At 31.6% G+C, this 17,489-nt stretch overlaps 1 protein-coding gene across 1 annotated transcript; it reads left to right on the forward strand.

Moving 5' to 3' along the window:
• The first annotated feature begins 1,090 nt into the window (after positions 1 to 1,090).
• Positions 1,091 to 12,779, forward strand: LOC120170766 (transcription factor bHLH162-like). The gene is made up of 5 exons (XM_039178636.1): positions 1,091 to 1,227; positions 2,431 to 2,787; positions 9,730 to 9,793; positions 11,264 to 11,518; positions 12,700 to 12,779. Exons 1-5 carry the CDS (start codon positions 1,102 to 1,104, stop codon positions 12,777 to 12,779), a joined length of 882 nt encoding a protein of 293 aa, XP_039034567.1. The 5' UTR covers positions 1,091 to 1,101.
• Positions 12,780 to 17,489: the final 4,710 nt, after the last annotated feature.

The raw sequence follows: 17,489 nt of genomic DNA on the forward strand, positions 1-17,489 counted from the left end.
TTCATAATTCGGAGGTCTCCTACGGAAGTTGCACTAAACCTGGTGTTGGGCGCAGCCTACTATCTTATCTCCCCTTATCCCATACATATGGGAAAAAAGGGACAACCATATTGAAAATTTTAAGAGGTGCAAAGCTATAAAATTTTAGAGAGTTTGAAGTTAGATAAATAAAAGAAAATATATAAAAAAAATTGAAATATAAGGGAATTTCAAATTTCCAGGGGATGCGATTCTACCTCTCGATGCATCCCTAAAAGTGAAAAATAAAAATAAATGATGATTTTTAAAACTTGAATTACAATCACTAAAATTCGTCTTAATAACAATGAATTTATCGATTTTCGATCGTAGTGCGCAAAAAGATTCGATATAATTGATCCGATCCATTTTTGATTTTTTGATAATTCGGATCAGATATCCGAAAAAATTCAGATAATCAGATCGGATACGGATCGGATAAATTTCAATTTCAAATTATCTGAAAATATATTGGGCTTTTAAATTTCATATACATTTTAACCCAATAAATGAATAACCTACTAATCTATTAAAGGCTCTTACCCAATAAAAATTATGATATTTAATTATTTACTATGTGTGAGTAATTATATCAAATAAGTTACATTATATCATAAAAACATAAAAATTTTAAATATCCAAAATTTCTGATTATATCATATCTGATATCCAAATTTATACCCCTAATTTTCGGTGATTAAAGCGAAATACAATATCTTTACACTGCCATGAGTTGTGAATGATTATAGCCGGAATTTGAACAGTAGTTGATATATATATATATATATATATATATATATATATACACACGTTTCTTCTCCTGAAGAAGTAAAAGGGTCAATGTCAGTCCACTTTGCCTTGCAACAAACCCTACCATTGATTCAGATAACCAAACTTTCCTTTTTCAATATAAATTGCTTCTTTTTTCTTCACTTTCTGATAAGGGAAAGCTTTAAGGCTTCCTAGGAGCTTAAAACACAGCAATTAGCCCTTGTATTTTGGTCAATGAGGCTTCCTTGGCTTATTTCCCCTCTGAGAAAAGTGTTTATCATCATCATCATCATCAACATCATCATCATCATCATGGAGATCAACCCCAACAATATTTCCTCAAGAACCGAAAGAAAACTCATTGAGAGGAACAGGAGATGTCAAATGAAAATTCTCTATGACAAGCTCAATTCTCTTATCCCACATTACAACTCTAGGGTTACTTCATCTCTCTCCTTTCCTTTTAATATTATATCTGCTAGCTTGTTCATGTATGAATTCACGCACAGGAATGGATCGAGCGGTGTTAGGGGGAGTTTCACCCCTAAATTTCTAAATGCATGGTTTTTAGAACCGGATCGGTTAGCGAACTGACCATGCTATCGATTCATTAGTTCAACCGGTCGAACCGGTTCGACCGGTCGGAAGAACCGGACGACATCATAATTATTTAAAAAATTAAATAAAAATACTAAAAATATTTAATAAAAATAATTTTTTAAATCACAAGTCATATTCAAAGCAAGTCATAATATATATAAATTAAAAATCATAAAATCAAGTGAAACAAAATGATTCAAATTAATTACAACATAATATTTAAGGTAAAACATATTAAATAATAAATATAATTATATAACTATAATTAAAAAATAAATTTGAAGCTAAAAAAATCATAACAAAATAATATTATTTGGTTTAATTTTTTTTAAAAACAATCCCACATGGCTAAGAAACATAGAAGAGAATCCCAAAAGTCTAAAGAGAAAATATGAGAACAAAACAATCCCACATGGCTAAGAAACATAGAAGAACATCCCAACTAACTTCTATAAATAATAGATGTAATTTTTCATTCAAAATCATGGAGCCTTTTGGTGAGCATTAAGTGAATTATTCTTTCACTTCAATCAAGCTCGAATTTTAGGCTTCAATCGAGCTTCTAATTTTTTTTTGAGTTCAAGCCTTTTCGAGTTCAAGTTTCAATATTATATTTCGAGTTCGAGTTGAATTTGATAATTTTTAGCTCGTGAGTTTGAGTGGAGTTGAGCTTACTTTTAAAGTTTTCAAGTTCGAGTCGAGTTCAGCAATACTCGAGTTCGACTTGGCTCGTTTAATAAACGACATCGTTTGGTTTAATTTTTTTTAAAAAAAAAAAAACAAAATTGGCGGTTTTTTCGGTTTTCGGCCGGTTCTGTTTAAACGGTTCAGCGGTTCTGGTCGGTTCACTAATAACGGTTTAACCGGTGTAGATTGAACCAGATTAGTCAACAGTTTCCGGTTGAACCAGTCGATCCGATCCGATTTTCAAAACAATGCTTAAATGTTAATTTATCATGACGTAAAATTATACGTTCAATCTTAGTACATAGATTCGGGACATCAACAATGCTAAAGCTCCGTGATTTGCTTTCATTGTAGGAATCAACATCATCGCTTCCTGATCAACTAGAAGAAGCGGCTAAGTACATAAAAAGGTTACAAACAAACTTGGAGAGAATGAAGCAGGAGAGAAGGCTTACTAGGAGCAAGCAGCAGCAGCAATGGCTCGAAATCACCTCGAGTCGCGAGATTCATGAAATGGGTTCTTCTCTGGTGATCGGTTTAACGACCGACCGCGAAAAACAGTTCGTTTTCAAGGAGATGGTTCGAGTTCTACATGAAGAAGGAGCTGACATTGTTAATGCCGGTTTCTCTGTTGTTGACGACACTGCTTTCCACACAATACATTTCACGGTAGGCATGCATGATGGTCGTGCTGTCATTTCTTTTCCGTACGTACATACATATTTATTTTTCTGAAATGTTATGAATGAAAAAATAATTTATTATGGAAATTTGTTGTAATTAATAAGAGAAAAGGCGCCTCTCTCTCTCTCTCTCTCCCTCTCTCTCTCTCTCTCTCTCTCTCTCTCTCTCTCTCCCTCTCTCACGGTAGGCATGCATGATGGTCGTGCTGTCATTTCTTTTCCGTACGTACATACATATTTATTTTTCTGAAATGTTATGAATGAAACAATAGTTTATTATGGAAATTTGTTGTAATTAATAAGAGAAAAGGCCTCTCTCTCTCTCTCTATATATATATATATATATATATCTCTTGATCTTGAGGTCGAAAATAATTGAAGTCTGACGTTATATAAATTTTTTAAAACAGATTTTTGACAACTCTTATGTGTTCGAGATCTTCGATCGTTTGTCTCCCAAGATACAACAATTAGATGAACAACGAACGATTGCAAAATCTTTCGAGATCATAAACTATCCTTACATTTGACTATCATCGAAAAACTAAGAATGAGAGAATATTTTTTTCAAGAAAAAGCTCTTAAATTCTAATAGTTATGTTTAACCTGTAAGCACTCTATTTATAAGGAATTCTCAAAATAGAACTTACTAAAAAATATTTATTCATTTATATTCAAACTCTAAAAGATAATATTTTTTAATTATCCTTTAATTTGAAATATTTAAAATGATATTGATATCTTTTAAATAACTTTAATATTTAAATTTAAAAAGATAATAAATATCTTTTAATTTTTAATATTCAAAAGATATAAACTCCTTAAGGACTCGAGTTCGAGCACCATATATGCTAGAGCTGTGAGCGATCAATGTCGAAAGGTTTAGAGTTATCTTTGAACAAATATTATCATGTATTTACCTCATATTATTAAAAAAAATATATAAACTCCTTTTACTATTCAAACTTAAATTGATATTATGTTAATTTGAAATATTCAAAAGTATATAATTATCTTTTAATAATCAGAGTTAAATAGTTAATAAATACCTATTTAATTTGACATTTTCAAAAGAATAATTATCCTATTAATATTCAAATTAAATAATATATTTTAATTTACAATATTTAAAAGGAATATGAATTTAAGATAAATATTAAATTCATCAATGAAATTCACTCTTTTTTCTAACAATCCCCAACATAAATAAAGTTGATGATTTTATCAAAAACATTTTGACTCGGTGTGGTGATAACCTCTATGATCAATAGTTGCACAAAATAGGACACAATAGGTAGGTGGCCTCATTTGAACCTTTCCTTGTGACAATATATTTACTTTACTAGCTAAACAGTAGATGCAATGTCCTTGAATTATTTTACCATTTGTGTAAACGATGACATACTTCACACAACTACCCCTCTAACAAGAATTTAGTTCTCGTGGGTATGTCCTTAAAGCCATGGACATCGCCTGGTTATGCAAGAGTTTGAAAGAATTATGACAAATAGTCTCCTTGAAGTGACCTTATTTCACTCTCACATAGGTGACTTATGTTTCTTGGCTCACCGCAACACAATGGTCATTAAAAGCTTTGTTTAGCCTATATAACTTTGATCATTATTTACATCATAGAAACAAATTTGGATAAGGAACCCCCATAGTGACCGTACAAAATTTATGCTATTAAGTTATCCTTTTAAACCTAGATCTTGGGATCTCTAGTCAATAAGGTAGGGTTTACTTTACATAAAGCCTTTAAACTTCATGGGATTTAGTCACATTCCTTTAGATGTTTTCTCAACTTGATCTTGATTTAACCCTCTGGTTAGCATATTTGTGATGTTATCCTTTGATCTTAAAAAATTAATATAGATAATTCTATTTGAGATTAGTTATCTAATGATATTGTGTCGATGATGCATATGTCTCAATTTAATGTTATACATGATATTTTGTGCTCTAGCAATTGTTGTTTGGTTGTCACAGTATATACATACTGTGGGAACAAGTTTCAGCCATATCCTCAAGAAAGTTCCATAACCATTCTACTTCTTCTCCTGATTTGTCTAGAGCTACAAACTCAGATTTCATTACAAAATTAGTTATAATCATTTATTTTGAGGATTTCCAAGACACAACTCCTCATCTTAAAGTAAATACATATCCACTTGTACCTCTGATATCTTGAATATCAGATATCCAACTAGCATCAGAGTATTCTTCTAAGACAATAGGATCTTTGAAATAATGCAACCCATAATTCTGAGTATATCTATGATATCCCAATATCCTTGTTATTGTTTTCCAATGGTTTTCACCTGGATTGCTCGTGAATCTTCTTAGACTGCTCCAGTAAAAGAAATATTTGGTCTCGTATAACTCATGAGATATATTAGGTTGCCTATGACCCTTGCATATTCTGCTTGGTTAACACTTTCACTTTATTTTTAGACAAATATGAACAAGAGTCTATTAGAGTTATGGCTATACAGAATCATCCTTGTTAAATTTCTCAAGGATTTTGTCCACATAGTGTGGCTGTGTTAGTATGAGGCCTTCAAATGACCTTTTAATTTGGATGCCTAGAATTGTATTTGCCAATCACATATCTTTCATGTCAAATATTGAATTTAACATATCATTGGGGTGTTTTACCATTTCAATGTTACTTCAAAAAAATGAGTATGCTATCAACATACAAGCATGGAATAGCATATCCAATGTTTATAGTTTTGACATATAAACACTTATTACACACATTTATCTTGAAGTTATTTGTCATCATGATACTATCGAACTTCTCATGCCATTGTTTTGGTGCTTGTTTAGGTCCATACAAAGACTTCACCAACCTACAAATTTTCTTTTCTTGACCTAGAACTACATGACCCTCATGTTGTTCCATGTATATTTCTTCGTCAAGATCCTCTTTTAGGAAAGTTATTTTGACATCCATTTGATGTACTTTTATATTTCGCATAGTGGTAATTGCGAGTATCATTCTTATGGCTATTATCCTTAATAAATGAGAGTATGTATTAAAATACTCAAGTCATTCCTTTTATAGGTATATTTTATTATTAATCTAGCCTTATACTTATCAATTGTTACATCCGCTTTCATTTTTCATTTGAAAATCTATTTAGAATTTAGTGGTTTAATCCCGAAGGAAGATCCACTAATTCCCACGCATGGTTTTGTATGATGAAATCTATTTCACTCGTAATGGCTTCCTTCCAAAAGGTGCCTTCAAAGGACCATATAACTTCATTATACGTTTGAGGTTTAACCTCCAACATAAAGGTTAGGAAGTTTGGTCCCTTGCTCGTTTACTCATTCTTGGCTCTAGTTTAGTTTTAGCCTCTTATTGATCATTTAGACTATCCTTATTGTTAGTCTTTAAAGTTCGTTTTAAACTTTGGTTAATCTCCTTAATTTTATAAAGGAAAATATTTTCAAATAATGATGTAGACACCAATTTTCGTCGGGATTTATTTTGATCTTATCTTATTTTTATTTATATATCATGTATAATTTTAAATTAATATATAATTTTTAAAGTATATAATATATATGTTTTGGGAAAACATGTAGTTTTGAAATATATATATATATTATACTATAAAAGGGATATATAGTTTTTATAATATATATATATGGTTTTTGAAAAATATATTATATATTTGAAAACATATATAGTTTTGATATATATATATATATATATATATATATATATATATATATATATATATATATATATATAGTTTTATTAAAAATATATATTTGTTGGGCTCGATCGATCAATCGAAAATCGCCAAGAGGGGTGAATTGGCCTTTAAAAATATTTGGTGTGGAAACAATAAAAGATAGAAAATTTGGTAAAATGATTTATAGTGGATCGACTTCTCAACCATGTCTACATCCACTACCTTAGCTCCACACTAAATATTTTCTAAAAAATTCACTAATTTGTTCTAATCTTTCAAGGATAAGGTGTAACGTTTACAATTCTCTAGTTTTTCTAAGGCTAAACTAGAACCACTTCCTTTTTTCAAGGTTTGATTTGGGTAAACAAGAATACCTCACTAGGTAGGTGTTTACAAATATTTAAGCTCACAAAGAATGAATATCAATATATTCAATAAGGTTCAATATATTATATACAAGAGAAAATGGAAAATAAGAGTAAAAGGTTATTTTCTTTGATCTTTAAGTTTGGATAGGTGTAGTCATCTTCTTTAAGTGTCCTTGGAATGTTTTTATTGTGTGGAATGAGTTGTTAGCAGTTTTTGATCTTTGGGAATGAGTTATAGCCGTTGGAAGCTTTAAAAACATGCAATAAACGCCACCCAAATATGCAGTTTCGAAACTTTGATGAAAGTTTCGAAACTCTTACTTAAAAATATGATCGTTAAAGAAAATCGGGCCATTAAAATAGTTTCATTATGCAAAGTTTCGAAACTCTTACTAAAGTTTCGAAACTCTTTACAAAAGTTTTCATACTCTTACAGAAGTTTCCAAACTATGAACAATATCGTGTATGAACATTGCCAAATAGTAATTGAATAGTGTTTTTCATATTTTAAAAGCTTTAAACACATTTTAAACATGTTTTAATTAACTCAAAAATATTTCACATATATAAAAAATTTATAAAACATATTTTTCAAAATATTTTGGACTTTGAATTATTTTTGAAATATTTGATTAAGTCTAAAATCAATTTTACAAATATTTGTTATATAAAAATATAATTCAATAATCTCCCCTTTTTGATATAACAAAACTTTTTTAAAAATTGTTTTGGACAAAAACTCCCCTTTAGAAAAATATATTTTGAAGAAAAGAATTTATTTGAATATATTTTATGCTCCCCATTTTTCTTTTTAAGAAATTGAATTTTTCAACCTTACATTTCTCCCCCTTTTTATTATATCAAAAATAATTCAAACTTTTTGGTTCAAAATAACAATGAGAGTAAGTAGATAATTTTATTTTAAATTGATTTAAGAAATCAAAGCTCCCCATCAACAAATGCATTCTAAAAACAAATTTTAGCTCAAAACTTTGACACTTCAAAGAATATTGAATTTCAATAAGATAAGAGAGAAGAACATTAGTAGTACATGAAATTCAATAAATCCAAACATAAAGTCAATTGTTAGAGAAATATCATTTGAAATTTTAAAACACATACAAAAAATTCAAATTTAAAGTCAAAAGTAAGAAAAAATTGTTTAAAAAATGTAAACAAATTTGAACAAAAATCATTATGATGAACAAAAAATATGAAAAATCATTAAAAGCTTTAGAAGGTTCACCATAACACATTTTAATGTACATGAGATTGAGAAATAACAAATGATCATTTATGTTCAAAAACTCATGCATGCATAAAACAAATAAGCAACCAATAATGTAAAATAAAATAAAAATTAAGTTTAGAGGTTACCAATTCCTCATCTTGTGAAGTTAGAACATTTTAATTTCTTCACTTTTGTCACCATTTCTCCCACACATGTACAAGAGACATTTATTTGGATTTCGGTATCCAAATTGCTTTGGATCCTTAATTGTTAGTGCTAATGTCCCTTGTTCCCTTAGGAACCCATACTTGTCTAATTTTAAAATGTTTTCTAAGTCTTAAAGACAAGTATGTTCCATGTGACCATGAAAATGAAAATGTGAGCATTTTGTCATTTTTAAACATGATGAATTGTTTTGAGAAATTATTTCTTTTTTCTTTTGTTAAGCCTTCAAGCTTAACTTTCAAATCAAGATTTTCTTTTTTATAAATCATTAGTTTTGATTTTTAAAACCTCAAAATCATTTATAAAAATCTAATTTTGCTTTCAAAAGAAAATCATTTTCAACTTTAAATTTTAAAATCAATTTATTATATTTGGAATTCATTATCTCAAATTCCAAAAACAATTCATCATAGGCATATTGTAACTCTTTAAATGAATAGGAATTTAAATCATTAGAGTTAGAAGTTACCCTTGAATATTCTTTGATGGCCATGAGACATAGATTGACTCTTCATCTTCATCATTGGAGTTATCTCCATCACTCCAACCAGCCACAAATGTTTTTTCTTACTTGATCCATTTTTTCTTCAAGAGAGGACAATCATACTTGACGTGTCCTATTTTTTTGCATTCAAAGCACACTATAGGACCCTTCTTCTTACTCAATTCATGCTTCTTATCTTTTTTAGATATCATGAATCATTTATCATTTTGAAGAACTTTGTCATCTTTTTATCTTCATCCACCTCTTCACTTGAGTCTTGATTACTTTTATTGGTGGATTTAAAGGTGATTCTCACATCTTTCATTTTCTTGTTATTCTCTTTTATCTTTTCTTCTTCTTGCTCCTCCTCTTTTACCAATAAATCATTAGTGAGCAAAAAACCCAAAAAATCATCAAGAGTGAGAGACTTTAGATTTTTTCCTTCAATGATCGAAGTCTTCTTCGATTTTCAAGACATTGGAAGAGAGTAAATCATCTTCCTCATAAGCTTTTCATTAGGGATAATTTTTCCATACCTTGAGACCATTGACAATCACGGAAAATCTATCTGTCATAGCTTTGATGTCTTCATCTGGTTTCATCTTAAAATTTTCATAGCTATGGTTGATAAGACTGGTTTTTGTTTCCCTTACGTCATTGGTTTCTTTATGAGTGACTTGGAGCTTGTCTCAAATCTCCTTAGCATTTGAACAAGAGGAAACTCTTCCATATTCATCCTAGCCTAATGCACAAAACAAAATGTACATGGCTTTTAGCATTTAGTTGGAACTTTTTCTTCTCTTTTTACTCACTCCGCCATAACTTGTTAGAATAGAATGACCTGTCAAAATAGAGCTCCAAGCTCATAGATCGTTAGCTTGAATGAAGAGTATCATCATATTATTGTAATAGGCATAATTATCTACATTGAAATATGATGGCTTGTTGACAGGTTGTGAATCTTCAATGTAGTAGGAGCCCGAGGTTGAAGCCATCTTTCTCGGTTGATAGAGAAAGTTGATAGAGCTCTTCTAGGATCTTCACTAGGTTGTTAAACCATCGATTGTGACCCACTCTAATACCAATTGTTGGACTCAATCAATCAACCAAAAACTGCCAAGAATGGGTGAACTGGCCTTTAAAAATCTTTGGTGTGTAAGCAATAAAATTTAGAAAATTTGGAACAATGATTTATAGTGGTTTGACTTTTCAAACAAGTCTACATCTAATACCTTAGCTACACACTAAGAATTTTCTAACAAATTCACTACTTTGTTCTTACCTTTTAAGGATAAAGTGTAACATTTACAACTCCTTAGTTTTTCTAAGGCTAAACAAGAACCACTCCCCTTTTACAAGCTTTGATTTGGGTAAACAAGATTACATCACTAGGTAGGTGTTTACAAATATTTAAGCTCACAAAGAATGAATAAAAAGATATTCAATAAGGCTCAATACACTATATTCAGAGAAATTGTAATAAATAAGAATAAAAGACTCTTTTCTCTTGATCTTTAATGTAGTCACCTTTTCTAAGTGTCTTGGAGTTTTTTATTGCGTGGAATGAGTTGCTAGCCGTTTATGACCGTTGGGGATATAATCATTGGAAGCTTTAAAAAATGCATTAAAAGCCATGGAGTTTCAAAACTTTGAAAGTTTCAAAATTTGTAAAAGCATCAAAACTTTTAAACACACTATTTTTGAAAGCTTCATAACTTTGATAAAAGTTTCGAAACTCTTACCTAAAAATATTACCTTGATAAAAGCTTCATAATAAATAAGAATGAAAGACTCTTTTATCTTGATCTTTAAGCTTGGATAGATGTAGTCACCTTTTTTAAGTGTCCTTGGAGTGTTTTTATTGTGTGGAATGAGTTGCTAGCCGTTTATGACCATTGGGGATGAGTTATAGTCATTGAAAGCTTTAAAAATGCATTAAAAGCCACCTACACATGCAGTTTCAAAACTTTGGAGAAAGTTTCGAAAATTTGTAGAAGTATCGAAACTTTTAAACACATTATTTTTGAAAGCTTCGTAACTTTGATAAAAGTCTCGAAACTCTTACTTAAAAGTATGACCATTGAAGAAAATCGAACGTTAAAACAATTGCAGGATGATATGTTTCGAAACTATTTACAAACGTTTCCAAACTCTTACAAAAGTTTACAAACTATGAACATTTCCAAATAGTTATTGAATATTGTTTTTCATATTTTTAAAAGCTTTAAACACATTTTAAACATTTTAAACATGTTTTAATTGACTCAAAAACATTTCACATATATAAAACAATTTGGAAAACATATTTTCAAGATATTTTGGATTTTGGATTATTTTTGAAATATTTGATTAAGTCCAAAATCAATTCTACAAATATTTGTTATATCAAAATATAATTCAACAATATTATATATATTTCAAAAACATATATATATATATATATATTGTTGTTATTGTTATTTTATTATTTTTATTTTTGATTTCAGGTCCAATTGAGTTCAAGGTCCAATTTCCAAGTCTGGTTCATAAAGCCAAGGTCCAAAAGGAAGCCCGTCTGCCTGACCTAGCAGAGGAGAACCCAATTGAGAATGCAGGACTGACCCTGCCTACATACACATTAGGATTTCAGACTTTAGCATTGGCTTCTCATGGGGAAGACCATTGGATCAAGATACCAATGGATTGCTATGATTCATCAGGGAGATTGAAAGATAACATTTTAGCTGATGCATTACCTAAAGGTACACACTCATTACACAAATGCATGCTACTATTATGGGTTTCGAACACATCAAAGATCTTTATTCTTTGATCCGAATTTTTCTAAAATTTACAACCATTGTTCAAAAGGTGATTTTAACAAGCTTTATCTTGTAGAAGGATTTTTTTTGAATGAATAGGTTGTGCATACCACAAGGCTCATTACGAGAGTTTCTAGTCTATGAGTCACATTTAGGATGACTAATGGGCCACTTTGGTGTTAACAAGACACTTGACATAGTCATGGAACACTTTTTCTAGCCACACATAAGGAAAATCGTTGAAAACATATGTGCTTCATGCATCACATACAAACAAGTCAAATCCAAGGTAAATTCTAATACTTTGTATACTCCAATTTTGATTTCTTTCTCGACTTGGATTGATTTATCTATGGATTTTATTTTGGGCTTACCTCGAACCAAAAAAGGGTGATATAATATCTTTTTGGTTATCGACAGGTTTTCAAAGATGCACACTTTATTCCTTGTCATAAAACTGACGACACATCACACATTGCTAATTTATTTTTCCGAGAATAGTGAGAGTCCATGGCATCTCTCGCACAATTGTTTCTGATCGAGACACAAAGTTCATAAGCCACTTTTGAAGGTATTGTGGGGGTAAGAAAGGTACAAAGATTCTATACTTAACTACTTGTCATCTTCAAACCGATGGATAGACTGAGATAATCAATCAGATTCTAGGTTTTTTACTTAGAATCATGGATGGTAAAAACACCCGTAACTGGGAAAAATGTTTACCTTTAGTTGAATTTTCATACAATATGTCAATCTACTCCACGACAGGTTATTCTTTAGTCGAAATAGTTTAAGGATTTGATCACTAACTACTTTAGGTCTCATTCATTTTCCCTTAGAACATATTACTACCATGGATGGAAAATAAAAAAAGTAAACTTTGTCAAGGATATTCATGCCAAATCCAAACAAATGATGAAGAAAACATACGAAGTAGTGGCTCACAGAGTTAACAAAGGAAAACACCATGTCAGATTTGAACTAGGTGACTAGGTTTGAGTACACATAAGAAAAGAAAGATTTTCCAAAGAAAAGGAAATCTAAACTTGACCCACAAGGCGATGAACCATTCCAAGTACTCTAACGAATTAATGAGAATACATATTATATTGATCTTCCAGGTGAGTATGACATGAGTGCATCTTTTAATGTTTCTGACTTATCTCCGTTTGATGTTTCAGATATGGACGAATCTTTTTAAGGATGGGGAGATGATATATGCACCACACGCCCAAAAGCTAAGGAAGATGAGCTCACTCTATCTTTAGGCCCAATCACAAGATGACGGGCCAAACTACTCAAAGATAAACTCTAGACTGCAGTACATGCCTTCATCAGTAAGGGCCTATACGCCCATATGGAGAATGAAGAGTTCAAGGAAGGAAACTCACTTATCCTTCCTCACATATCAACTTAGATCACCACAACCCTAGTTATTTCAGGCCTAATTACAAGACTTATGAAGATATACCCGAAAATGAGTTTCAACCCCTTAAGTCACAAAACTTGTAAAGTTACCCAGTGCTAAGTCCATAAAACCTAGGCTAACTCGTTATCTTAGGATTTTTATTATTTTATTTGGATAAGGGTAAATGGGTTATTGATTGTAAACCCTTGATAGATTATCACCCTACACTTTCCTTATCACATCATACCACCTATCACGAACCTTGATAACTTATCAACCTCATCACATCACTTATCATAACCATGGGCGTCTATCACATCTCTTTTTCATTATATGCCACCCATGCCCCTTCTAACAGACTCATCTAGATTATCCATCAAGTTACAAGGATTACCTCATACTTATTTCTTCCACACCAACATATTAAAGATTCATCAAGGGCCCTCATTCATGTCATCCATTCACTTGGATTTAGGGTAGATTTTGTTATTATTTTATTATTCAATTATGTAACAACAAGGACTCCTCAAAACCTATATAAAGAATGGTCCTCCCGCATTGTAATCATCAAGTTTTCTTCTTTTATACAATACAACAAGAGATTGTTTTTTCCAAGAGTTAATAGTCATACGCCTTTGAAGCTTTTTTTCTTTTAGTTCTTTTAGGTTCTTGAGAGAAAGATCTTCACATTCCAGTTTGTCTATTCATTACGATTAGGAGGGTTGGTTATACTCGTATTATCAAGTTTGCATTTTCATTACGACTATGAGGGTTCGATAGGACAATTATCCTTCACATTCATATTCTATTATCATCTTATTTTTCCCTATATCACTATCATGTCACAGTTATCCCTAAATTAGGTTTATGTTATCATCATACCTATCGGGGATAAATCTTAAAAATGATTTTCTCATCAATTTGACCATCTGATCTCAAATCATTTTTCACCATTACGATCATTGAATCATCATCTTTCCAACAAGCATTCATCCATAAAAATCCATCATCAAATACCCATTACCTGTCCCTTTAAAATAGATAAGTTCAATTCTTTTATTACATGCTTTGTATAAAACCATAGTCACCGCCTATTCATTCAACAATTCTTCTCGTTTCTTCATCGAATCTAGAGCTTTCTATGTTTGATTCCTCAACTCGAGCAACATCCATATTTATCCGCTTTCATTTATTTATCACTTCACCACTCTAAAAATGAAAGTATGCATCTTAGGGCTCCAACATTCAATCATAGTCGAAATCAATGTTGGGTTCACCTTAAAACCGCACTAAAATGTGGCTGGATACAACCCAGATTGTTATAGATATAAAATAATCCATTGATGCAGATCTCTCAGTGTCATTCCTCGTTGGCGAACGTCCCGTTCTTCTTCTGAACCGAGTTCGATCGAAGAAATATGGATAACATCAAGGCGTAACATTTCATCACATGTAGAAATTTTTCGGGAATTCTTCAAAAAATATGATTTTTTTCAATGTTTTTCTTAACAATACACAATAAAAAAATACTAAACCCCAAACCACTATTTATAAGCCCAAACCTAATGGCTATAAACGACTATAATTTTCAAAAATCCCACTGAACTCGTCACCTCAAGGTGACGAGTTTCGTCTTGACCGTTGCAACTGCTCGTTCCACAACTATTATAAACGACTAGTGTAGACACTCGTTTTTATCTGGGTTCGAATTTAACATTATTTATTATTATTTAATATTATTAGTATTATTATTAATTTTATTTTCTTATTTTTCATATTACAAATCAAGCCCAACAAAGGTCCAAACCAAATTATAGGCCCAAAACCAATTACAAACAAGCCCAAACCCAGATGCAACCCAAGAATTTAGGAAACCCTAGTTGCACCAAGCCTCCAACCACCACCTCATCTCAACCATTGGATCAGATCAGATCCAAAGACCCAGATTAACATATATTAGGGTTTTGACCTAAAGATAATTTACCATCAAGCGCCAAGCCGCCACCACCCGCTCCCTACGTGAGTTACACGTGCCTGTGGTTCCCTACTGCCTGAGGATTGCGACCATTGGATTTGTCACCAGCTGCCTCAGGGCGGACGAAGATAGCCTCGGGGTTAAATTTTTAACCCTTGTGTTGTTGTCGTCACCGTCGAACACCGTCCTCGGTCAGAGCATCCATAGCAAAAAGAAAGAGAAACTAAAAGGAATCAAAGACTCTCTCTTTCTATTTTCATGCCAAAAGAAAAGTCCAAGAGGGGAAGACTCCTCTATATACAATATAACAAAAAAATATTAGGGAAATGTGAGGATTTTCGGGGACAGAACGAAGATCTGAGATCTTTTAAAAGCAAATAGAAGGAAAAGGGGGAGGATCGATAACCAAACAAAGAAAAAATAGGAAGATAACACAAAGAAAAGGGGGCTCATTTCGGAATAAAAAAAGAAAGAAAAAATCGAGAGAGTGGAAATGAGAACTTATCACAAACGCCAGGTATCTCGCTATCGGAGAAAATAGAACCACGAAAACCGAAGGTAACCCCTTCGTTTCCCTCAGATGTAGGAAGCTAGGGTTGGTTTTAGGTTAAGTGGGGTGTATTTTTGGGTTAAGGGAATAGTGACCGACATTTTGGGATTTTTTTTAAATCTTCGACCGCCATAAGAGGTGGTAGAGGGTTTCGACGAGTGGTGGCCAGAGGCTATCGGCCTCCCTCGGTGAGGAGGAAAGAGAAGCCAGAGAAAAAAAGGTTTTCTCTTCTTTTAGAGAGAGAAATGAAAATGAAAAAATGAGGAGATTGTGCCATTTTAGACTGGTTTACAGATATATACCCCTCCCCATACGACATCGTTTAGGGGGAGGGGTTGTACGTTTTGGGCGCATGGGAAACTCGTTTCTACAGCCCTTGTGTATTGTAAATTTTCATTTTGGTCACTGAAATGAAGTTCCATTTATTTTAATTTGGATCTCAAGTTTTACTCTGTCTTTATTTTAGTCAATGCCCTTATTTACACGTGTATTGGGTAAATGTTTTATTCAGTCCCTAGATTTTAACGGTTTCCATTTTAATCCTAAATTGTGATGATGATTAAATTACATGTCCAGTACCTAGGTTGTGTTTTATTCTTGTTTATGGCCATGATTTTTGCTTGTTTTACAGTTTAATCCTAAATTGAATATTTTTAGTTATGAATGGTTTTATTAGTTTATTTACAATTCTGGTGCCTAGTTTGTATAATATTTGCAATGATTACCCTAGGCTTTGCTGGTTTTGCAATTTGGTCTTTAAAGTTCCTGTCTTTTTGTTATATTTTAGTGTGGTCTATTCGACTTGCGTTGTGTTGTGTTTTGACATTATCTTTGTTTGTTGCATGTTATTAGGTAGCTATTAAATCTGCATGGGTTCGATCAATATATGTATATTAGTATTTTTTTAAATATATATGTTAAATATTATTTTGTGCGGATAATTTATAGAAATGCACCTTAACTGACAAGGAGTGTGTTTCCAAGAATTGTTCGAACAAAATAATACTTTTTATTTACGAATGAACTCTTTAAATATTTAACATGTGTATTTTATCTATGAGCTAAAACAATATTACTTTTTATGGGGAATCTATGGAAATGTGCCTCAACTGACAAGGATCATGTTCCCAATGATTTTTTATACAAAGTAATACCTTTTTATATCCAATTTGTTTTAAAAATTATTGTGTATATATGATTTAGGAAAATTAGGGCAATATTATTTCGTATGGAGAATCCATGGAAATGCCCCATTAACTAACAAGAAAGGTATTTTCGAGAATGGTTGTACAAAATAACACCCTTTTAATTTTTCTAAAAAGGATCACAATTTAAATGTATATTCAAGTTTACCAATTTCAACATCTAGATGACGTATAATCGCTTAGGTACCGATTTCGAGCATTAAAAGGGTGCTAATCCTTCCCCACACGTAATCGACACCTGAACCTTTTTCAAAATGAATTTCTGGTTAAACGCATGTCATTTTTTATCTTTTAAAATTATTTTTTTCTTGAAATTATTTTAAAGGATATTTTTTAGTTCTCGACCTACCTACTCCAAATTCGTTTATAAATAAATTTATTTTAAAACCCAACCTTTTCCAAGATTAAGTTGGATCGCACCCCGCCGTAGCCCTAAAAAGCTTAAGACCGTTCCGACAGCTTGGCGACTCCGCTGGGGACATTAGAGAGTCAAGTCGTAATCGATTATTCGTCATATTTTTTGTTAAAAATGGTAAATTTGAACGATATTTAAATTTTGATCCTCATGTTTTGTTTGCATTGCATCATGCATCTTTTATTTATTGGTTGTACTAACGTGATTTACATGTTTCAGAATTTTGACCTTTGTTTTAGTCTGTTTGTTTTTGGATCGAAGTGAAGGATTGTGAGTTCCTCCCACTCGTACTATAATTGTTTGAGTATTTAGAGCCTTCTAATTGTGCTCTATCCCATTAGGTAGGGGTGAATGCTAC

This window comes from Hibiscus syriacus, unplaced genomic scaffold, assembly GCF_006381635.1.
Source record: "Hibiscus syriacus cultivar Baekdansim isolate YM2019G1 unplaced genomic scaffold, ASM638163v2 tig00111792_pilon, whole genome shotgun sequence".
In the NCBI taxonomy this organism is placed as follows: Eukaryota; Viridiplantae; Streptophyta; class Magnoliopsida; order Malvales; family Malvaceae; genus Hibiscus; species Hibiscus syriacus.

What these genes read in the sequence shown, in the direction of transcription:
- LOC120170766 (XM_039178636.1), top strand. Translation starts at nt 1,102, where the DNA reads ATGGAGATCAACCCCAACAATATTTCCTCAAGAACCGAAAGAAAACTC. An exon ending in TTTCTCGGTTGATAGAGAAA is followed by an intron (nt 9,794 to 11,263) that starts GTTGATAGAGCT and finishes TTTTGATTTCAG; the next exon opens with GTCCAATTGAGTTCAAGGTC. An exon ending in AGCTGATGCATTACCTAAAG is followed by an intron (nt 11,519 to 12,699) that starts GTACACACTCAT and finishes TTGATCTTCCAG; the next exon opens with GTGAGTATGACATGAGTGCA.